The sequence below is a fragment of the Numida meleagris genome, chromosome 8 (genome assembly GCF_002078875.1).
Source record: "Numida meleagris isolate 19003 breed g44 Domestic line chromosome 8, NumMel1.0, whole genome shotgun sequence".
Taxonomy (NCBI): Eukaryota; Metazoa; Chordata; class Aves; order Galliformes; family Numididae; genus Numida; species Numida meleagris.
Genome location: NC_034416.1, coordinates 16,522,732 through 16,547,478, shown reverse-complemented (window position 1 = coordinate 16,547,478; position 24,747 = coordinate 16,522,732). Strand labels below are relative to the sequence as shown.

Sequence of the window (24,747 nt, the reverse complement as noted above, 5' to 3'; positions counted from 1 at the left end):
TTCCTAGAAATACAACCTTGTATGAGGCATCAGTTACTTAACCAGGAAAAATGAGTGCTCCCCTGCAGGTAGAGCCATTGCTCCTCTTCCCAGCTCATCCCGTGTTTGCAATAATGGCGCCCTCGGCACAAAATGCAACAGCTCCCTTAGATCCAAAAAAAGGAAAAAAGATAAAGGAAGATCTTAGATCCATTACTCGATTTGTGGCTGCCCCCCAGGAACGCGGCAGATCTCCCTGCAGCACGAGTCCTCAGCACAGCGGGGGGACGAACCGCCGCTTCCTCCCCTGCAGTTCCCTGCGCCGTCAAACCCTTTCTCCAGAAGCAAAGAACAGAAATAATTCAGGAATGGAAGCTGCTTAGAAAACTCAAGGGATTTTAATGACCGAATGCAAAAGGAGCTAGTCGGGTTCAGGTAGCAAACAGGTATTCTGCTAGCAGAGCACAAGCTGAAGGTTCTGAAGGAGCCACAGACATGAGAAGCCCGACATACAGCAGTCTGAGGAAGAAGGCATTTTACACGAGAGTTTATCAACACAAAACTGTTTAATATTTATTAAATGACACAAAATACCTAGATAACAGACTCACTCTCTGAAAGGACATGTATTTACATTATTTACCAACTTTAAGAAAGACTCTCTGTACCCATATCAGACTTGTTATGAAACATTAAAAAGGTTTTGCTGCTTTTTGCATCGACGGATGCAATGGTGACACATGCCCTGTTTGCAAGTCTGCGTAAATAACTTGATGCAGTGAAAAAGCACAATTTTGTATTCCTGCAGCCGAGTGAAGAGGCTTCTGAGAAGTAACAGGGTTAGTTGTTTGCTTCTTCCCACTCCAGACGTACTCTGAAGGATTGTTATACAAAAAGTATATTACATTTTTGAATGCTGCTGGACTCTTACAATTTTAGTGTAACTTTCCAAAGAAAATATTCTTCCTACTGTATGAAACCACTAAAAAAAACCCAACCGCGGGGTATTTGGACATGTATTTAGATGCACTGTTTTTTTTTTTTTTTTTAAAAGAAAGAAGAAAGCATTAGGGCAAACGATATGTTTAGGAAAAATCAACCAGCTGACTGATGAGAAAAGAGCAGAGACCGAAATATGAAGCACAGCTAAAGCAACTTAATTTGCTAGGTTTGTTTTTTTTTTTTTTTTCCTTTTTATTAACTATTTACTTTGGCACCTTTGTGTAAACTATAGAACAAAACAATGTTTACAACACATTTGCAATTACAGCATTTAAACAAAATGGTCACTTTTTAAACCAGCCAAGACAAAAAAATATTCCATTTATGGGTATAAAGATTAAAAAACTTAAAATATATATTTCTAAGAATAAACTGCAATTTCTTATGAACAAGGTGCTATAAACTGCATGCAAGAGTCAAGGTTAAAAATGTGTGGCCAGACAGACGAGCTGTGTTGTAGCCAAATGAGGAGTGGTCCGAGCCCACTTGCTTTTTCATACAGAGATATATGGCTCAAGAGGCAGGCACATGATCCCGGCAAGAGGTTGCGGAGTTGTACGGCCGGACAAGAAATCTTGGCTGCAGCTCTGTCATTAACGAGGAATGAGCGAGACCTCAGCAGAAGAGATGAACAAGTTCTCGGGGAAAAGCCATGAAGAATGAGCAGCCTTCTCTCCTCCCTCCCGCTCCTCTGCTCAGCGTTCTCAGCGTCTGCTCTTTGGGTTGCTTTAACTGCATTGCCACTCGGGGCTGCCTCAGATCGCCCACGTCTTACGAGAGCTGAGGACATTCTTTCTGTAATCATTTCTGCGTTTAAAGTTACTGAAGTGGATGGGATAAAAATTCAATAGGCCCTTGTACCTGTCTGGTTAGCCTGACTGATTGCAACAAGCTTGTCTGATGAGGGAGGACTTGAGCAGAATAGGGATTTTTAACACGTGATGGTGTTTGATTGATTTGCTACAACCAAGGGAACGGAACCAGTTCAACAGCAATTTTCATCATCTCCTGTCACCCAAAGCGCTAAGTTTTATGCTCCTTCTCCAAAATACCTTTTTGAAAGGAATCTTTTATTGGCTAAAAATACAAAACACATACAAGAAAAAGGAACGTCGAATGGAAAACACAGAAGGGTTGGTTTTTGTTTTTTTTAGGGGGCATTCTTTCCTCCGCAGTGGATCACCATTTGAAATAAGACTTCAAGACCTGCCTCTGTCTGCAGGAGCAGCCTTCAAGTTTCTTTCCAAATGATTCTATTAACACCTTTCCTGCAGAGGCAGTGGTGCTCCCGGATGCCTACCAGTAGTTATGCTGCAACAGCCTCAAAGGTTAAGGCAGATTTTCTGCAGATCATGTAAAGAACTGTATTACAGTTACTAGCGGGTGACAGTAAGTAATTCAGTAGGAGAAAAAGAAAACCACCTGCTTCATCTGTCAACTGAGGGCTGCATACAAAAAAAGCCCAAGAAAACACACAGCTGAAGGAAATACAGAATTAAACAATGGATCAAACAAGCAGCAAGGATGGGATGCATCAGGTACAAGACAGACACACACACACACACACACACACACACACACACAGCCCCTCTCTCACATGTAGGCCCCTGAAAGCGGGATCACAGTGATAAAAGTTACGGGTCACAGAGCGCTACGTTACACTGTCACTAAAAAGAAAGTAACATCTGGCTTTCAGGAAATATCTGGTATTCCCCAGGACTGTTAGTGCCTGAACAAAGATGAGGTTTTTCATTGTGCTCTACAACACAGCTGATTGTAGGTCTAAAGCTTGGCTGTAAGGAAGAACTGTTACGTGGAGGAGTTACCTTTTCTGCTGCCGTTTTTTACCCCGTGTATTCCTGGCATACTGCTATAGCAATACAAAACGCATCTGTTGAAAAAAAAGCTCTACATTCAAGTGACTTATTCTCCCATGTCTTATCAAGATGTAAAGAATGCTCTCCGGTCACCTAAGGCAAAGTTTTAGATGCCTTACAGCAATACTTCGCTATCCTTCTGTATGAGAGGTAGGCTTCTGGGTTCTCGGAGGCCTGCCACATCTAGGGCTGAGTTCTTAAAGCTTTAAGTTAAAGCAATCCAAAGCAGGGCGGTCTCGTAAGCGCCCTGTCTAAACCTTGAGGTTTGTTCAAGTTCAGAATGTTGCAAAGCAAAACACGTATTAAAACTAATTTGCAGTTTTTGTTCTTATAGCTTTACCACAAGAACAGTGTGGCTTTTCATAAATACCTTTAAATAGATTCTCTTTTGTAGAGTATTGCTGCCAAGAGGTGAAGGCCTCCTACCCATGTCCAGTAAAAACTGTCACTTTTGTTTCCATTATGGCTGTTTGATGCTTAAAATTCCCCAAAGGTGAACGCTAAGTCTTACAGGCATAAATACAAATCCGAACTTGTTTTGTTGTAGCAGTTAGTTAAGAATGATATTTGTACACATACGCCCACGCTACAAACTTTTATAAATCATTTTATATCGGTACCATTTTGTCTTAACTGCAACCAAGAACATACTCCACTAGATCAGCGATAAGCGTAGCTTGGCTTATTCCCCATTTCCCCTCCCCTCGAGAAAAATCCTCGTGTGGGTATCATCCAAACCAATGGTATGTTGCTAACTGAAATGCGTTCTGTACAGTAAATTAAAAGTTTGCATGCAGTTTAAGCATTTTAAAGGCTACTTTCTTCTATTAACCTTCTGTTTCCATTTAAAGGTGTGAAAGACATCTGTCATATCAAGGGACTCTCCTCTTCAGACCCAGAGACAAATGGAATTACGAAGACCAGAAACTTTCTTGCAGCTTCCTGCACATCTTACTAAATAACATGCAAAGAGTTCAACAGCATTCTTCTTAAAATGTAAATAGTACTCTTTAAATGGGCATGTTAACCACTGAAAGAAGTCCACTCTACTATACTCCTCCATTACACTGCTTTCATTCAGTCATCGGTAGTATAAAAAGTCAATTAACGGGATTAACAGGCTAGTTTATCCACTGGCAATTGCGTATGACACCAAGTGTGCAGTAAAACAAAGGCCAACATATGTTTATGCAATATAGTTGTACTGATTTGGGTTTTCTTTATCTCTCTCCATGTAGTCTCTGTCAATTAAGGATTCTATTCTCTTCTTAAGGTCAGCAGGCTGTAAATTAAAGCAGATGTCAGTATTATTATTTTGTAGTCAATGCTTCTCAATTCTACCTAAGCAAATACCCATATTGTTTGAGCTGAGTGAGGAAATAAACTAGGACTTACATCTCTCAATGCATCAAAGCTTCTTAAACTTGCAATGTGCAATTAAAGAGAAAGTTACAAAGTTAGATAGAACGCACCGTGTATCTGAGCTCGGATGTTCTACCGCTGCCTTTTGGAAAATCACAATAGATTACTGTGCATGAATGCAAACTTTCTTACGTGGCATCTGTGGGCCACTTGAACTTTGAGATACTCACCAGCATGTAACTTTCATTCCATATTATTTTTTCATATATTAACTAGCATAATCTGTCTGGAAAAAACACTGCACATTTATTGGTTACCGATTTATTAACGAGCATCAACCAAATTAAGTTGAAGATCAAAATTACTCCTGCATATCTGAACCGTTTTTCCCCTTTCTCTCAAGACTGCATTGCTACAACGCTTAAGAAACGCAAGAACAACAACATGCAAACAAAGACAGCCCAGCTTTACTGCTACTACTAGCAAACTCCCAGTTCTGAAAACCTTTACTATGTTGTACTGACTATCTAAATGCCAGAGGCAATATTCAGATAAACTAATGAAACTGGCACTTTACAAAATTCTAAAGTTTCATATTTTTTGTCCCTCCTCTCAGGAAAGAAGATGCACAGCTCAGGTAGAAGCGCTGCTTAACTGAGGACAGGTCAAGGAACGCGAAGAGAGGTAACAAATTTTAAAAGCAAACCAAAGAAATCAGTACTACACCTTTACTGGGAATTTGAGCTGGTTGTAGACCTCTGACACGAGCAAGTTATGACTCAACGTTTTTCGCATCTTCATGATTCGTACGATAGCGGCGTCAATCTGGTACTGCCGGTCCTGGAATACTCTCTCTGTAGTGCTTGCCTGCTCCTCTACCTGATGGATCCATTTAAAAAGAGTTTTAAAGAGAACACCAGAACTGTGGAATCCATTCTTCTTCATATCTAAGACAAGTCTTATTGTGAGTCACTAAGAAGTCTACTGTAAAATACTGGACATAAATCCTACAACATATGCAAGTCCACTGTCTTAAGAACTTGTACCCAGGAGTAAAATCTTTGTACAAATTTTACATTGGCCAGAAAATTCACAGTGAATTTGTTTCCATGTTCACAAATCAGTAAAGCTCTAGGGAATGATTAAGGGTGAATAGAACACTCGCTATTTGGAACCTCTGCTAATCAACCTTAGATACCAGTCATCTTTGACGTCCCTAAGTCAGCACAGAAGCTCATGTTTAAATCCCCACTATTAAGTTTGTGCTATCATCCAAAATATACATGCATCCTTCACACAGATACCATTATGTACATTGCAACCGAGAGGAATAAAGCTTGTAAATGGGCAAGCAACAAAACACTTAACCCAGGAATGAAAAACCTAGAGTATTAGGGAAAAAAACAACAAAAAGATACCGTTTCTTTCATCTGAATTTGGTTGATTTTTATCCTGAACAGCTTATGTCTGAAATCATCATTGCATGTGAACTTATCACCATCTTCCACATCTTTTCCTTTGGGGCTTTTAGTCAGTACTCTAGCTTTGCCACAAGCCAGAGACTGAAGTGTCCTTCTCAGCTCTCCATCCTCTAAAGCAGAAACAAGTTGTTTAGTATTTTTACTCAAGAATGCACTTGAAGCACTCGATGTTTTTAGTACCAACCTATCCCAGTGGCTTGCTTTATCTCCTCTAAACTGAACTCCTCTCCTTCGTTAAACATGAGCAGCACTAGCGTCTGGAACAAGGAGACCTGAAGTTCTTTTTTGCCCTGTCGCAGAGGAAATACCAGACGTCATTAGGCTGTTTTTTGGAGGAATCAACTCACTGCTCTATGTCAATTATTTCACTTTCGAGATGCAGTTGCTCCTTATTCATTTTAGAATGTGAAAGAATAGAAGTTATTATCTCCTGTTTACTATGAAATGCAGAACAAGATAGAGGTCAGACTGCCACAGCTACTGACAAAGTTTGCTAATGCATGCATCAACTTGAGACAAATTCAAATCCGTAGCGTGCTTAAAATTACAATTTGAAAGACCTTTAATCCAAAGAGTAATACAAGCATTAGTTTAAAAACATAGTTGCTATTATTATCTCTGTCATAACTAAGTTGGATAATACTTGTTTTACCATTAACGTTATGAAAAATAAAACTGGTAAACATTCCCAGCTTTCAAGAGAAATTTTCCTTAGATATATTCATGCCCATGAAGAAATGATACAGGGGAATACTTGGAAGCTCTCTAAAAACTGACAAGTTCTTCCAAAACTTGTTTAATAAAAAGGCTTCTACGTTTGCCATCAGAGCACAACAAGCATCTGCATATATTCCTAAGGTACACACATATCTAGATCTGGCAAAGCCAAGGGAATAAGAGAAACAAGATGCTCACCTCTTTAAATTCTGCTTTTAGCACGCAGTGTCCAAGAGTTGACTGCCACTGAAGTTTCCTACCACTGTGTTTTCCTAAGTAAAAGGTCTTGAAAATCTCCTGCAGTTTTACCATCTAAAAAAATAGAAAAAAAAAGCCATGATACCAATACACAATTTCTACTTTAAAGGCATTTCTCTCTCTGCACTGCAATCAAGTAAGTCAAGTTGCAGATGATATCAAGGTGCACTTCTGTTAGGCTGCTATTTGGTACAGTGTGTGTATATGCATTACCTCTGGGGGCAGGTGGACCTCCATAGGCACGTAGGTTGGCCAATAACCCATAGTCAAGATATTCACTGTTAGTTCAATATTGCCAGGTACATTCTGATTTTGCATATACTGCAGAAAGAAAAACATTGAGATAAAACAACGTTTGTTACACTTGTTTTCAGCAGAACTGAAAAGCCAGCTAGAGCAGGCTGCACAGAAGGGAATAATCCCGTGATGCCTTTGGTTCATAAAATGTGGGTTATGCAGAAGAAAATTAGAATAAGAAAAAGCACTTTTCTGATGTTCTAAAGGTGCTTTACAGGAAGATAATAACAAGAGTGCTTTAGCAGGCCGATATGAAGATGCACCTAGTCACAAGTGAATTGAAGAAATAAGTTGAACTTTTGCTTGTAATCAAAACACTATAGAGCTGCCATAAGTAATGGCCAAAAGGATTGTCCTAGAGGCATCACTACGTGCTCAAATGACTAAACTTAAGAGACAGTCCCATCAGAATACAGTGTCATTACCTAGCATTAAAATGTTTTAAATTTACAATACTTCTTTCATTACTTTTTCCTTTTCTTTTCCCCCCCCTTTTTAAAACATCTTCTTCCAGTTTCTTTCTTGCTTTATTGATCAGGAAAACCACTAATAAATTCAGCAATGTTTTCAAAAAGCACAGAAACAAATAAAGAAATCAAGTCCCACTGATTTTCAGTAGGGATGTTTGAAGCAATTCAATTCCTGACAACTGGAAGGACCCAAAAGGAGTTTAACTCAACAACAGAAACATTTACAGCTATAGGCATTCTGCACTCTCTTACTAGACTTTTTGAGAATAATTCACTCAAAAAACAAGTAAATGAAGGAGCCGTGGCAGGCTTTCCAGCAGTACCTGTTTAAATTGTATCATTATGTCTTTTGAAAGCTCCATATCTTTAAACATTCCTTCAAGTTTGCTGGTGAAAGCAGCTCCACATTCTATTAAAAAAAAGAGAAAGACAACTCCATTCTTAAAAATAATCATATTTTCAAATACTATAGAGTAGTTGTTCTATGCATCAGAATGTATATTGAAGCAGGATAACCTATTTCATCAAGAGTTCTTAAATAAAGACCAGGATTTAATTAAGATAATAAGGATATAAACAACAGGGGGGGAATGTTTTAGTGAGGCAGCTACTTCACAACCCAATTTTTTTCCCCCACACTATTCTTCCTAGAACTGCACGGGCAATTTGTCACTCAGACTTTTATTCCAGTCTTAACGAGCTTCCTGCCAACCTGACTCAATGGTGGAACAACTCTGAGTGGTAAAAATCCTGCTCCTACCGCCCAGAGAATCCATCCTAAAGCAATGAAGACCAGACTACAAAACTCCTAGCCCGCAGCTTCGTGTTCCTGACCTTACATGGAGTAAATCAGAAGAGAAGCCACCCTCAGGTTCTCTGAACGCATCACTGATAAACTCTGCATGGAACTTCAACTCTATCCCACAGGCCAAAATACACGGTGAGCTTCAAACTGCTGGGTTTTGGCTATTACTGTTACAATCACTGCATTTAAAGCAAATTACTCTCCTCAAAAAACACCAAAAGATTTCTGCCCTCATATAGAGAGGGAAATAGAAACAGTACCTCTGAGTAGTCCCATTAAAATGACTATTTTCAAAAGAAAGCCGAAAGACCCATAGATACTTACCATGTTTGAGTTTGGAAAGCATAGATTTTTCAGCATCTACTGAAGCACTCTTCCCAACTAATAGTCTCTTTGCTAGATCTTTTTTATAGAAGGCCTCAAACACATCTTTTCCTGTAAGAGATGAGATTTGACAGTCATCACACAACATGGGGAGCTTGTATACAAACGTTTTTGCTATTAAGGGGCCCAATTCAAAGCTCAGTAAAGCCAGCAAGGACCTCCACATTAAGATTTCAACAGATTTGGAGACAGACCTCATAGAAATTTTAACACATACTCATTAAACAGCGCTACACTTAAAAACGCAGAGAGACCGCAAAAGTGAATTCACTGTACCTTTATGTTGCTGATTAAACAACTGCATCCACACAAGAAAGAACACTTACCATATATGAATCTAAATATGATCATAATTTTATCCAGCATTTTTTCAAGTTCTTCATCAGTAGCTTCTTTGTTGCCTGCCCGAAGCTTTGAATCTACATATTTAGCTAAAAGAATGTTAAAGAATAAGTTTAGCACATGCCCAGTGTCACAGTGTAACAATACCTTAATTTGTTTTGTTTATATATCTAGTATCGTTAAATCTTTTGGAAATTAAAGGATCTTGAAGTTACTTTAATCACAGCTAGCTATAGATGCTAGGAAGTTATAAAACATTCAAGTCTAGCCTCTTTGCAGATAAGCAATTACTGCATCTTAACTTTAGTAGTGTTAAATAAGATTTTTGTGTATGCGTGAAATTCGGGTCTGTATTACAATCTCAGTGTAAAAATCCAATACTGCTATAGATGAACATGGCTGAAATAGTAAAGCTCACGATAAAGAAATACATAACCTAGTATTTAAATGCATTGGCTATGCCACCCAATTTCTCTAACAGATTACAGTTTAACTTCCAATGGTTTGGTAAGCATGTAAAAAGAAGGGCAGAAAGCATCACACCACAAGCCTGAGAGCACAACAGGCAGCAAAGCAAGCACTAGGCACCATCCAGGTAAAACATTCAGGTGTTTCCAATTGCAGAGAGCTGGACACATAACACACAAAGATGTAAGCAACCCTTTTTGTAAGCTCCAGATGCTCCGTCTCCACGGAGACGACGAGTACAGTGCATTGCCATCTCTCTCCACTTTATACATAAAAACAAATAACTGTGTGGAGCCCCTAACTGCTCTGTGCACATGATGATCCCATCACATCACATCTCCTTAAGCTGCATTGGCAACTCTCTCTTGTCCCTCCCACCTTCTCACATGGGAAGAGATAGAAGTAAAATACCTATGAGTTCAGCTGGCTTATTTGGTCTTTTGTTAATGAACGTCTCAAAGGCTTCTTTCATGGCGTTTACAAACTTCTCATTCTTGAGAAAGCAAACATCAATAATATGGTCAACCTTGTCTTTAAAATCAAGCAGTTCTTGGACCATGGTTTTGTCTTTTTCTGGATTAATTACTATGGTGCTACCAAATGCCTGCAAAATAAAACATATCTTTCAACTAGCCTGAATAATGAATGTAAATGACAACAGTTCTAAAGCCTAAGTTATCTTTGTAACATTTTGGTTTTGATATTCACGTAAGTTGCACTCATACAACAGAGGAAACAGCATTATAAATGAATTACTACATCATCACTCTCAGACCTTGTATGTTGATCCAAAACCAAATTAACAAATTCAGAACTTTTTTTCTGACAATAAATTTTAAAAGGGCGATGAGAGAAACGTAACAAAAAGCATACTGGGGAAATATAGTGATTGCCTACGACTAGTTATAAACAAGATAAAAACTCCTAATTCGTTCAGAGTTTGGTAATTAAATCAAGCAGTTGATATTTTCTTCAATATGACTTGAACAGTTACTGTACTACACCCAGTAGAGTTTGAAATATCTGCGTATAAATTCCACCAATAGAGTTCTAGAAACAGAACCTTTATGTACTCAATCCAGTGCTGCAAGAGAACTTGCACTCCGCCTCTCACACGACTGAATAACTGATACAGAAGGGACAGGTCTTGAATTCTATTTTCATCCAGAAGGTGGTTTAAACCTGCAAATAAGAGAATTTTAACAGAAGTTACAAACCTACAGTAACTCAAAGAGAGCACATAGCTCTCTTTGTAGCTTATAACTGCACTCAGGGGCCTCTCCAGTGCTGGTATTTTTTAATCAGAAAAGATAAAAAAAAACCAGCAGGCTGTTTCCCCTCCCCCCCGGTTTGGAAAACTATCCAGCTAACAGAAATCCAGTGAAATGCAGAATGGCTACTTGAATTGATTCTTATGATATTTTACATAACATATCACATCACCTTTGCTTACTTCTGCTTTACTATTCCCTTAAAATGTGAGGAGTTTATGCTCTACTGACCAGTAGGAAAGGTTTCTTAGCAATTCCAGCTGAAAAAATAAACATTACAGGTGTTTGAAGGCAAGCAGCTTCAAGAAATAGCTTCACCTTTCACATTGAAGTTTTTGGCAGAAGGCCTGACACTCAACAGAAGGGCTCTAAGAATGTGGCTGCGTAAATATTAAACGCTCGATATTCCTCTGAACAAAGAATCTGCTCCAGATATGCAGGAAGATGCTCACACACCTCTTTCATCCAGAATCTGGCTAGCAAGAACTGGATCACTATGTTACTCAGCTTTTGATGAACCCATATTTATCTGCAGACTCTCTCTCAGAGTAGCAAAGGAGCATTCTGACTCCACAGGCACAGCTGCAGAGCTGTGGCAATGTTCTTTGCAGCTCAAGTTTTATTTTTTTATTTTTAAACAAGTTGCATTTTATGAGCAGCAAGTGATCAGTATTTCCCCTTTCTGGTAAAGCCATAATTCAAAGGCTACTCCCTTACCTTTAAGCCTCCAAAATGATGCTTAATGCATTGAACTGAAGATAATCCTCATTTGGTTTTCATTTTGCTTTGCTGTGTATCTGAAAACCACCACTGTGGCTCTGGCAAGGAGAATGGTACTTGCCTGCTTGCAAAATGGTCAGTGCTACTTCATGAACTGAGTAGCAAAGGGCATTACAGAATGATGTAGCTTGTGTCCTCCCCCAGCACCTGAATTTATCACTTTTTTTTTTCCCCCCAGTACAGGAACTGAAAGCCCCAAGCAATAATTAGAAACATTTCTGTAAAGAAGAAAGATTACCTTTCTGGAGAATGGCTGTTAGATGTTCACCTAGAAGTTGCTTTTCTACAGTAGCAATTAGTGGCTTCCTATAGAAGAAAATGTTTAGAATTACTTTTCTTTTTTCCAGTACTGACAATTTTAAATCCATTTTTTGAGATGATGTTAACTAGACTTGTCATCGTGAGTGCTCTTATTATCTGTGGTCAAGGTCTTAAAATGAGTACATACAGATTTATCCTTCTTTCTTCTCAGTAAACATATTTTTTTCCCTGTTTGTTGACTGAGGAATTAATTCTCACGTTAAGCATGCAGTGACTTCTAGGCAGCTGGACAACGATTCCACCAGTGAAGAAGCTGAGCAAGATGTCTATCAAAGAATACACGTTTTCCTGCTTTGTGGGAGATTTGCCTCAGGAGCAGGAAATAAAGACATCTCACGAGCCAAGATGCATTCAGACAAAACAAGGAGCTGGCCACTGAGAGCAGTGTGGAAGAAGGAAGCCACTAAATGAGCCAAAGTTTTTAACAGCTTAAGGAGGTAAGAAATCAAAATTTAAGTAGGCAGCAGTAAAGCACCTTCCTCACGGGAATCCTTTGTACCTGCTGTTTAAGAAGTCGCTAATACTCGCTCATAGTTTTACTACAGGGGCGACCACAGCAGCCACAGCTTTATGTTAGAAGGACATTTCTCCTGCCCTACAGTGATGACTTCCACTTGATTTATATTTAGGGGCAGGATTTCCTCAAAAAGATTGAAGAGCGACATTAGTCAATATCCCACTTTCCATAACAAACATGCAGATATTCTTGTGTAAATATTCTTGTGTAAAAATTGGAAGTTTTTTTCTTGAGAATTCTCCCAAGAAAAACTGGCCCTATCTTTTTCAGGGAAGATAACAGCTGATTATTCGCATTTCAGGTAGATGTTTAGACTGAGAGTGGCAGCCTGTACTTCTCCAAGCAGAAACCCAACAATGTCTATGTCAAAATTAATAGTGGCTTAGAAAAACAAAAGAGTATCGGATGTGTCAACCAAGACAGTATTTCATCGTAACCAAGAAATTCTGGGGAACAAGAAGCATTTGATAGTCAGTCAGTAACTGAAATAAATGACAGCCCTCAACAGAAGAGCCAAACCAATCCAAGAGAGGTTGCACTTACTGTGTGCTCTGATCTAAGTAAGTGATTATCCTGTCTGCTTCTTCTTCCAAGCGCTTGTTGACATGGTGAAGATATTCTGGAACCTGAAAACGCCAGCATAGTTTTGTATATTTTAAAAATCAAGAGAGAAACAAATTGGCAATCTTGGCTGACAGCAGCGACAGATTCACTTTTAAGGAGCAATCGACAGCACTCTGTCTGAAGGCAGCTCCAAATGAATGTGCTTTTTCAGACTACGATAAAACACACATGGCACATTATGGCCCAGTACACTGTGCAATGCAGCAGAATAGTTCCTCTCCCTGGAAGATGCTCCGTTATTAAGTATAACAAAATATCTTTAAGCATTCAAAATACCTCTCGTTCCTGCATAAGCCTCTGTCCTTCTGCTGCATACAGACGGTTAGTCTCTTCCAAGAATCTATGTTCAAAAGAATCTTGATAAATCTAGGGAAACAACACAACAACCCATGGTAAAGCTTACTAAACACTAAATAAGAATAAGCTGTTCATTGGTTTAAAGTTAGCACAAAAGTTTACTCACCTGCAAGTCAGAAAGCATGCTTAGAAGGCTTCGCAGTAAGCTCCTGTCAATAGCCTCACCATTGCGTTCCCTCTCAATCAGCAGAAGAATGCCATCGATAGTTTTGTTCTGAACCTTCTGATCACTGATTATATGAGTCCTGAACAATTCTAGCCCCATATCCCTAAAAAGAAAATAAAAACTATTCAATAAATTGTGTAAGAATCAGCTCTAAATAATTCATTTAAAAAAATTCATTAATAAAACAGATCTAATAGAGAGCCCAATAGCTTCCTCCAAATTCCTCATTCCTCTGCCCCCAAATCACTTAAGATGAATAAACACGTACATACTATGATCAAGCACCAGCACTAAACTACAGATTTTGAAGACCAACACACACATTTTTCCTAAATAATCACCACACTTTTGCAGCATTTTTATTTTTCACTTGGCAGATGACAGAAAATGGAGTGGGCAGCAGCCTTCACTAGGAAAGGAGACGATCATCCCGGGCCTCACTTCCACACGTAAGCTGTTGGACAATATTCCTTTTTGTCCATCACTTCCTAATCTCTAATTCTCTTCAGCAGACCTTAGAAGAACTCGGGGATTTGAAAGACAAGAAAGGATCACAGCTTTAGGCATCCCAGCTCAAATGTTCCATGAGTTTGGAAATGTGATTCTGGACACTTCTAGAAAATTTAGGCCCTCCATCCACCACTCCTTTATTCTGCGGCGAAGTAATTTGGGAAGTTGAGCTCCCAGTTAAGAGCCAAACGCTGTATGGCAATTGCACTGCAGGGCATTTGCTCAATTATTAGAACATGAGAGGGAGAACAACTCGCTCTTCTTTGAGGTAACTTTTCTCCTTCAAAAGCGTTCAAAGAATACGACACGTGTTAAAAGCAACAAGCAGACAAGCCAAATCCCAGCACTTCAGTTGTTGAACATGCCCTTTCCTTTTCATTGTGCAAACTGGACGCTGATATCTACTTAGCTGAGATTTCCTATCACAATTATTCTAGAAGGATCTGCAAGGCATGGCAAAGACATAAAAATGCAAGAAGAAGGTATGTATTCACCACCTAATTTACAGGTCACTGGAAAGCACTTTGCCAGATACGTGGTAATTTAAACAACCCCCTCACAGTGTTATTCTTCGTGCCCTTACCAAATAGATGGCAGCATCGAATTCTGGAGTACGTAAGTTCGGTCCAAGAACAAAAAAATACTTCTAATCATAATCTGGTATGAGAAGAAATAAAAAAAAAGCCACAATTATTTCACTCTTGAAACTGAAGAGCAAAACAAATGATGCTCAACGACAACAACAACAACAAAGAAATCCCCAAGTGAGGTTGCAGGCAGTATTTGTTGGGCAGTTTGGTCAGGGCACGCTGCCAATCCCAGTGAGATGCTCAACGCAACGCTCAGCATTCTTCTGAGAGAAGAACAGCTTCTTTCATAACAGGTATAAACAGAAGAAGGTTTGCTTGGAAATAACTGTTCCGAGTTGCATTGTCCCTCTCTCTGCTCCAGTGTCACACCGTATCAAGAAATACACTACTGTATTTTCAAGGCTTTATTTCTAATGTACTAGATACAGTGTGTTTCACAAAGAAGCCTTTTCAAAATGTAACGGAACGTCTCAGGATCACAGTGTGTTTGTAAAGGAACAAAATTAAGTAAAGCATCAGCTGGACTTGTAAACTGCTTTTCTTCACAAAGAAAAAAAAACTTACCATTTGTCTGCAGTGATCTTGCCAACATTTGTCTATTTTCTTTAGAAAAAGAACACTATCCAATGAATCCATGAAGAAATCATTAAGAAAATTATGATTAATAGGTTGCATTAGCACTGAATTCAACTTTTTTTTTTAAATAAACACTTAACAGCGCAACAAACTCGCCTATTCCCAAACAGAACCACCTAATTTCTTTTGAGTTACTTATTTTTAATGAAGGCCATAGTATAGATGCACTATTTTCAATTATGTCAAATCAAAACAATTAAAAAAACAACCTAAATACTTTTGAATGTTTTGTCCAGTGCTCCATCCTGGTGAGGACATGTGCTGGGAACACTGAAAACACAAACACTGAAACCCCAATAACCCACAACATACACAAGTTGCTCCAAAAGTAATGCCTCCTATTTATTTCCATGGAAATGACAAGGAGCACAGTAACACCAGCTGACAGAGAAAAGTCTCAGTTACAAAACACTGTTTTTCAACAGTCACCACCACTGGCTCTGCATTTTCACCAGCCATGAACAAGAGCCTGCAGGCCACGCTCATAAATATCTGCACCAGCAGAGGTGACCACTGTCACTGTCACCACTGCAGAAACGCACCACCCAGCCCTCACTGTGCTTGCATTCACTCTTTGGTCTCTACCAACATTCAGCAAGCATCAGTGAATGTCAGTGGGTGCCTTTTTTTCCTCACACAGAGGCATTTGGTGACAGCCCTTTGCTCCATACACACCCCCATGGCAGACACCACTGTGTCAGAGTGCCCCTCTGCTGCCAATCTGTCACACAGTGTAACTGGACATTGGTGGGAAGCTTCAGCCTTTACTGCTGTACCACCACCATCATAAAACAGGAGGCATTGCTTTTAGAGCAGCCCTCCTAGGTAAGAGCCCACCACTACACACAGATACCATAACTCCGGCTCACATTAACAGATAACATTAGGAGATAAAATTTGTCCTCAAAATTCCGCTTGTACTCAGTTTGCAGCACAATTCTGGTCCCAACCAAAAACCATGTAACAGTATCTCATTCTGATGCAACTCCAGGCTTCTCCAGATAAAGCATTTTGATCCTCAGTAAAGACTGTACCTCCCTGGACCAGCAGGACTTGAAAAAAAAAAAAAAGACAGGAACTAGCTGTTCCAACTTTCCTATTTACCTGAACAAGGCAATTTGTGCGTGTGATCCACTGAACAGTCTTACCCTGAAGTCTAATCTGAACTTCTATAAAATGTCAAAATGTTTCCTAAGTACCGATGAAACTTTCTCAAAAAGTTTGCAGATGGTTACAGGTAGAAAGGAACTAGCAGTGCCCTTTGTGAGGTCCTACAAAAATGCAAATAGACCCAATGATGCAAAAAGCAGGAATTCAGCTCACCATAGCTCAATGTCATGAACTACTTAGAGGAAATCCATCAATACCTACTGGCAGGTAAAAACATTTTGGCTTGTCAACAGCTAAAAAAGGATATTCTCTGAACTGGTGAATTTGTGCTTTAATGTGGTCTTCACAGATTTGTCTCAATTGTTTGTACAAGTTTGCCGAAATCTTGTAGGAGCAGAGATTTTCAACAGCCTGAAATAAAGAGAAAGTGATAGTAAGAAGTCTGTCTATGTTCTCACATGTGGTTTTACAAGGATAAAAAAAGACATGGGATCCTTCTGCTTCTCAAAGTCCACCATCTTCTGACTGTTACGCTTAACAGCTGCATGCCAAACACCGGAGATACGTGACACTGCAATGGTGGTAAGAGGCAAAGCGGGCATGCCCTGAGCAGCTTAGAATGTAAGAACTTATTAACTTCAGTGTACAGAGCATACCTCTTCCATTACACTGAAGTCCCCACAAATACTTGCTAACAGTTCATACAAACTGTTGAACAGCTAGCAGCCACTGTTACAAGGGCAGCAATAACCAAAGCAGTTAATCTGGTCATCAGTCCTGGGGTACACAGCACTTCTTGCCATGGATAGAGCAACTGCACTCGGTAAATATGGGCTTTGTGACACAGCAAAGCTGAAACAAAACAAAACCCAGCCAACACTGCCAACAGGAAAACCAAACCTGCATAAGCTCATCAGAAAGAAACAGGTACAGCAAGAGTAAGCAAAGCAATTAAAGCTAAGCCAGCATCTTCTGAGCACCAGTGTTTGGAAATATGAGCCAGGAACGTGACATCTGAATTAGGATTATTAGAAAAGCCAGAAATTGTCAAAATACACAGATCTTATTATTTGTAAACAGCAATAAATTCAACTCTGTCTTAACACGCAAGGAATCCCAAACAAATACAACAGAACAATAGGAGAACACATTCTAGATTACAGTTCAGAGTAGGTTGTGAAGGATAATGAACTCTACTGTGCTGTAGCACCCTTAGGGGCAGGCTCAACATTAATTCCCAAGTTTTGCTGCTGTTTAATGGCTGCTTTGATTTCAGAAGAAAAAGGATGATTAAAAACACCAAGCTTAAAGAGACCGATTAAAGTTCCACTAAGTGCAATAAGCAGACTACTTCTTCTCTTGCTTATTTTGGAGAAGTCAACAGAGAGCAAGAAAGATGGATGTTTTTGACCTGCTAGTTGCCTGCACAGCCCCACCAGCCTCACTTCTAACCAGCACTCTGATCCCAGCAGCCGTTCTGCTGCACTTCAGCAGCAGCAGGGAGCTCCTAGGCAGCTCAGCCACTTCAGCTGAACATCCTCCTAACCGCTGCCTATCAACCCCACTGCTATTTAACCACACTGCCACAAATCCTTAGAGAACTTGGCCTTTGTGCTGCAGATAGGAAAACACACATATTAACATATGAGTATGTGCTTACTGTTATAGAATGTTCATAGAAAGCTGTGCTTTCCCATTTGTGCATCAGAAACCCCAAGATGTTAAACACAAGGCGTGCGCTAGAATACCAAATACAAAGCTTCTGCATCTTCATTGGTAACACCCATAAAAATATTTTAATTTGTGAATTCTGCCCAACTGACTGGCATTATTATGATGATTTTTAAGGGGACAAACTTACTAAGCACACAAACAAATGTTTTACCAGATCTGCTCCATGAAGCACAACACTGCTGCAACGCTACTGCCAATTTTATTGCTGGAGTTACAAAACATAATTATATACGAGCAATTCCTGATAACTTTAGTAGCTGTAAATCAAGCAGTTTTATTCTGAATTAGCAGAATTAAACTTTTCATCAAGACATCTGTGTCTTTCAGATGGTCAAAACATCTGAATCCACGTTCAAGGTGAATTCTATTCTTTTAATTAAAGCATCCAAACCAGGGTTTGTGTTAGGGAAAGTAGGAACAAACAAACACTGCTCTGATGAGGGAACCTCAGAACTTCCCAGAAGTACTGTGATTAATTTAGGAAAAAAAAGACATTACAGATATAGTACCAAATATTTAGATCTTTACTTCCTGGTATTAACAGAAGAAGAATTGTTCCCATAAAGCAGCAACTCCACAGAACTTCAGCTGCTTACAGCTGTGTGTTATCTCTCTGGCTGGAGGGGGAAACAAAGGAAGTGCAAAACTAATAGCCACAAACAAACAAAACCTCAATGTATGCTCAGTGGGGTTTTCCAACACAGAGAAGAGTTAAACTAAACAACTCCATTTAAAAAAAAAAAAGCATCTTATTTTGAGGTGTGCAGAACTTCTGCAGACTTCTGCAATTTCCTCCATGCTTGGATAACAGTGTCCGCCAAGGCATATTTGGAATCAGATCCATTTCCCAAACAGCTGTTCAGAAATGACATCAGTAAGCATTAAAAACACTAGTGATTTCTAATAATTTTAAATCAGGACATTTTTTAGATTTGTAAGAAAGAATCATAATTGATTGCACACTATTTTCTTGAAAGGTATCTACATTATGACAATGTTAAAACAGATTTAAAAGAAAAATTGTATCCTTTTTTGTGTGCACAAGCATCATTAAAAACTAAGGCGGTGGGAAAACCCAGCAGGAATTTAAGTGGCAACTTTGTAGCAGATACAAAGCTGTATTAAAAACCTTGGATCTTTAAGCCATTTTGCATGCCCTGCAGTACTGGATTGGCAGTTATTTGCTCCGTTTTTCAGCCCAGAGCAAGTTACTTTTAATAAGAGCCAGTACAGCATTCTGTACTTTGCTATTAGCTTCACCCACTGAGCATCATAAAAAAGTGTAATAACCTTAAAAATGCAGTGGCCCAAAGAACTTGGCCTGGGACGATCCAGGTTCCACGAGGAATGCAACTTATTTTTCCCTCACTCTGATCCCAAACCTCGTGCAATCAGGATTTGCACAGAAACCAGGCATAGCAAATACAATGTTTATCAAAAAGGGGAGGGAACGGGGAAGAAGAGACTCTAAAACAGATGAACAGAAAGATATACACACACACACACACAGAGCAACCAACAAAGTAATAAGAGCTTTAGAAGTAATTAGGGTGCCTCCCTATACCAACCTAAAGCAGTAATGCCACTAAAACCCTAAAACCCAGAGCAGGTGAGGAGGAAGAGAAGTCTCCCTTCCACATTCAGCTGAAAAAGAAGTTGAGTTTATACACAAAACGTTATGAGATGCAGCTTAAGACTGATCACTTCCTCAAAGGTTCAGGGCAAAATAGTCAGAGCTGTTGCTGGAAACGAATGTTAGTTCTCAGCTGTTAGCCATAATGCTGAATGACAAGCAATTACAAACAAACCAAGCCAACACAGTGTTATCGTTACTTTTAAAAAGGCAAACAAAATATTTTGGTTTTCAAATGAATTACTTATGGTCCTCAGTCAGAACTATAAGTAATCTTTTCCTTACCTAAACGCCACCATTGTAGGATGCTCATATTTCTCCTTTAGCAGCTACACACCACAAACCCCAACCAGTAAGTGGAATACAACTACTTGCCTTACTTATCAACAAAACATCGTGCTCCCACCACTGCTGTAAGAGCAAACAACAACGGGAAGAGACACCAAAAAAACCTAGACTGTCAAGAAAACCCCTCGCCTCAACACTTCTACTTAAAGCACCTACCTGATAGAGCTCTTCTAAGTTGTACTTAATGGAAGTACTGTTCTGGATTGCTTCTACAGCTTCTTTCAGTTTTTGCCAGGTTTCATCTGTGTAGTTTTCAGGCAATTTGGGTTTATCTTGAAAAGAAATTATTGTATAGAGTTTGAGAAAGCATTTAGTAAGAGCAAAACATTTTACCTTTTACCAGAAGGACAAATATAACTCAGAGGAGAAAGTATAGGTTGATGCTCTTGGTTGTACTTCATACGTACATGACAAGAAAGCAATATGGCAAAAGCAGTTTCTTACATTTGAAATGGTAACACGCTAAAAATCCAGCATTACTCTTCACATACATGTGACGACACCAGCAGCCCTAACGGTCTGTAACTGTACTGAAAAGTACAAATAAAACAATCCCAAAAACATGTCTGCAGCTTAGCGAGGGGGGCACTGAAACCCAGGAAGACTGATCTGCATGTTTGTCACACTCCCTTCTAGTAATAGAGCAGTACAGCTAACAGAGTAAAAAAAAAAAAAAAAAGAAAAAAAAAAAAAAAAAAAAGCTGAAAATGATGGATTAAGAGAGACGAAGTGCATAGCATATTTTTCATTAAAAATATGAATTCAACTCTGTATTAACACTTGGAAAGATCCGACTCCCAAGAAACATGCATAGAAATACTCAGTGTAATACAGGCTTTATGGTCACAAGGAAAATCTCTGGATTTTCAACTAATCTATTTATGTCTCTCTTGGGTTGGGCCAGAGGATATCTGTGAGAGTTAAGGCCTCTTTTAATGCTCATATAGCCCAAGCATTTGCAGATTTTCCAGTGAGGCCCTGCTACACAGTGCCCACAGCAAGACCAAAGCAACTACCACAGGATGAAAAAGATTACCCATGTCACATTCTCAGAAAACCAAGACTATTTTAAAAGTGTGTGTTCTCAAGTTAGCTCAAGTGACCCCTTTTTCTGTGGCACGGAAGTTCCCAAAAGGAGATGGAAAAAGGAGAAAGATTAAGAAATCAGATGCATATCCATGTCACCAACAAGTAAAGTCAACTGCATTCAAATGGATTTTTGCAAACTTAATGGTATAAAAAAACACCTCAAAGCTTTATGACTTCTCTTGGAGATAAAAACAAATCCTACTTCAGTTTTCTTCCCTCCCCCCGACATTTCGCTGCAGTACTGGCAATACCCAACACCAACTGTACTGTAAGAATCTTCAGAGACAACTCACTACAACTGAGACTTGCTCATTTTCACTAGTCTGTAATGAATAAGACTTTCAGGAGTAAACACCAAGATTCTGAATCTTAGGAAGTTGTAAAGGATGTGTATTGCCATCACAGACAGAAGAACACTACAATTATTAGTCATCTTGGCATGTGAATGTAAATAAAACCCAGAGTTGCAGACTCTCAAGACATCCTTTTTAAGGAAGTGACTCCAAGACCAATTCAGAAGCAATGATGATTGCAGCACCACGCTGCCCATGACATGTAGTTAATATTTTAAACATGAAAAGTTGCCTTCTCTTAAAAGTAACAGAGTACACGCAGCAGTGGCATTTATTTCTTGCCATCATGCATCCTAAGTACAACGTTTTAAAAGAACCAAATTAAATGATGGTGACATGTCAGCATGGGAAATGGACAGAGAACATTCTGAGAATTAGGTGGTACTTAAAGCAAGAAGTCACACTGGACCATCACAGTGGCTCAGGTAACCCTAATCCTCACCTTCTGCACTATCTCTACAGCACATTTGTATCACTTGCATCTTTAGAAATAAGTTTTAATCTCCGTAAGATCTTTAAGCCCTCTCTTCTCCCACCCAAACACATGAAGAAAAATAAAAACAACCCAGGAAAGTAAGTTGTTGGACTACTGTAAAAGAGAAGAACGGGCTAACAAGAAAATCTCACAATGTTCAGATGTTTTTAGGATAAGAACTACAGAACTTTAGGTAGGCTACCTGCCTACACCTACTTCAATTTTGTTCATTAGAATATCATGCAGCATTCACATCAGAAAGCTTCAATCCTCTACTTCAGTTGGTCCCCAGTAACAATACTGGAGAAGCTCCATCACGTTGGTTGAGAAATTACAAAATAATGTAAATTTGAAAAAGAAATAAGGAAGAGCATATTAAAGCAGAAGAGATGTTAAAAAATTAAACAATAAGTACGGCAGTGATGATACTGCAAGGCAAATAACTTGTACAACTCTAAACTACCTACTTGGAAGACAACTAGGGGAAGCAGAAAGGAAATCCGCCTTAATAGCTGGATAATCACCTTAGTTTCAACATTTACAACTAAGCACAAGCAGATTAACCTATAAACAGACAAAATGCACATGGGCAAGACGTGTAGATTCAAGTCTAATTTTTTTAAAGTGTGTTTTGCAAAGACTTGTCATAAACAAGGCTAATAATATATATTAGACCCTGAGTCGGGATTACTGGAAAAGTGTTATCAAATCTTAAAAGTTTGATTAAAGGTGATTTACACACTTATGCAGTAAAACATTTCCTTCAATGTACGAGACAGGGCCTGCTCCTCAAAAGAGTGAAAGCAGTCAGAACAATGAGCCCAGGCAGGGAAGTCTGGCTCAGGATGTGCACGTGATTGGGCAAGGATGCATCATCAACATAACCCCCCCCTTTACATAAGTCTAGGAACGTTTACCACAGAAAAGCATTTCCTGTAAAACCTGGAGCTATTTGAAAGCCAACCGGTTTTCATGTGGAAAACAAAACACAAAGTTGAGCGTCAGCTCCGCAGAAGTTGTGAGGAATTATGGTCTGTTACCTTTAAAGTTCTTGATCACTAATTTCTTAGCGGAGCCAGGTTTACTGTTGGCGAAACTGGACACAGTAGAGGAGGCAGCTTTGGTCAGGCCGTTGGCATGGTGCCCTACGGCCACTGAAGAAATTAAAAGGCTTTTATTTTTGAGCTGCTGTTGGTGCTGCTGTTGAGAAGAGGCAGCGGGAGAGGAGGAGGAAGAAGACTCTTCAGCCATCTTCACATCGAGTCCGATAAAATCCAAGGAGTCCTCAAAGCGCAGCTTCTTCTGGAGGTGATGGTTGGAGGAGGCAACCCCTGAGGAGGAGCACGAAGAGGTGGTGATGACCAAGGAAGATGAGGAGGAGTTGTTTTTGGAAGGAGATGAGGAGCAGGAGGAAATGGAATCGAATTCCTCTCTTTCGGAGTTGCTGTTATTTAACTTTCTCTTCTTGCAGGAGGAGCTGCTGCCGCTACTACCATCAGTGGCAGGCCTGACCTCCTGAGCTGCAGTGGGGGGGTTGGGGGAAGAGAAACCTGTGGGAAACATGAACACACAGAAATGAGCAGGCTGAGGGGCATCAAATCCTGGCGGTGCGACAAAGAGGAGAGAGTTTCTGTGTCGGCCTCCGGTGTCTCCCAGCGGAGTCTTTTAACTCCTCTCTCCTTATCAGCAGAGTCCCTCGGTATTCCCCCTCCTTCGCCTTCTTATTCCTCGGAGGAATCAGCGGATCTCCTCTCTTCCCCTTCTCTTTACGACTTTGTCTCTTCTCGCAGTTCGCCTCCGTCTCCCGCCGTCACTCCTCCCTCAGGGCAGCGCCTCCGCCCCCGCCTCTCGCCACCCGCGGGCTCTTCTCAGCGCCGCTCTCCGGCCCCGGCGGCTCCCCGCTGCCCCGCCACCTCTCCTCGGCCGAGCGGCAGCGGGAGGGCTGAGCGCGGCCCCAGCGCCCCGGCCTCAGCCCCCTCAGCTCAGCCCCCTCAGCGCAGTTCCCTCCGCGCAGCCCCCGCCGCCCGCTCCCCACCCGCCGCGCACTCCGCGAGGCTCCCGCCCGCCCCTCTCCGCTGCCGGGGCGCTGCCGGGGCGGCCGGGCCCGGGGCTTGTTATTGTCAGTGCAGGCGGGGAGGGAGCCTAAAGATGGCGGCGCATCCGCTCGCTGTGCATGCCGGGGCGCGGCCGCTCGACGGGCCCCGCTTCGGCCCCGCCGCCCCGGCGGCGCGACCCTGCCCCCGCGGCCCTTCCTCCCGCCCGCCCCTCCTGCCGCTCCCCCGCGCGGCCCCGCAGCCGCCGCCTCTCCCCGGCCGCCGTCCCGCTGCCCTCTGACCTACCGGAAGTGATCATGGTTGCCGGCCGCTCTAACGGCCGCCCGCCGGACCCCCTCGCGCGCCGGCGCAGGGCGTGGCGTACGCGGGGGGCGTGGCCGACGTCACTCGGTAGGCTGCGCAGCTGTGCGAGCGCTGTGACGTCACTCCGCGCGCGGGGCTGTGCGCAGGCGCGGGGCGGGGCGGGGCTGGGCGGAGCGGGTACTGGGGCAGGGCTTGGCTGCGGTCCCGGCTCCGTCAGCCCAAAGCTTTGGGGGAGCTCCTGCGGTGTGGGACGCGGTGTGGAGAGAAGCGTCCCGCTTGGGGCTGGGCTATGCTGGGTGGGGGCCGCTGCGATGGCTTTACCATTTCCCCAGTGAAACACTGGGGAGGGAGCCTAAATGTTTGTTAGCTACGTGCCTGAACGTTGTATCGTGTTATAGTCCTTTCCTATTATTTTAAAGGCTGTGTGTGTTTCT

The 24,747-nt window shown here is 41.0% G+C and overlaps 1 protein-coding gene across 1 annotated transcript; it reads right to left on the bottom strand.

Moving 5' to 3' along the window:
- Positions 527 to 24,442, bottom strand: CUL4B (cullin 4B). Its single transcript, XM_021406015.1, has 21 exons — positions 24,296 to 24,442; positions 22,997 to 23,506; positions 20,196 to 20,311; positions 16,632 to 16,735; positions 15,143 to 15,212; positions 14,572 to 14,645; positions 13,419 to 13,581; positions 13,232 to 13,321; positions 12,875 to 12,957; positions 11,732 to 11,799; positions 10,506 to 10,624; positions 9,854 to 10,046; positions 8,959 to 9,063; positions 8,573 to 8,683; positions 7,767 to 7,852; positions 6,890 to 6,997; positions 6,617 to 6,730; positions 5,886 to 5,991; positions 5,639 to 5,811; positions 4,947 to 5,099; positions 527 to 4,140 (listed from the first exon to the last, which is right to left on the bottom strand). Exons 1-21 carry the CDS (start codon positions 24,306 to 24,308, stop codon positions 4,045 to 4,047), a joined length of 2,655 nt encoding a protein of 884 aa, XP_021261690.1. The 5' UTR covers positions 24,309 to 24,442; the 3' UTR covers positions 527 to 4,044.

Coding starts and splice junctions, on each gene's coding strand:
- CUL4B (XM_021406015.1), bottom strand. Junction 20,312..22,996: donor AGTGATCAAGAACTTTAAAG/GTAACAGACCAT, acceptor TTTCTTTTCAAG/ATAAACCCAAATTGCCTGAA. Junction 5,812..5,885: donor AAAGCAAGCCACTGGGATAG/GTTGGTACTAAA, acceptor TTTCTGCTTTAG/AGGATGGAGAGCTGAGAAGG.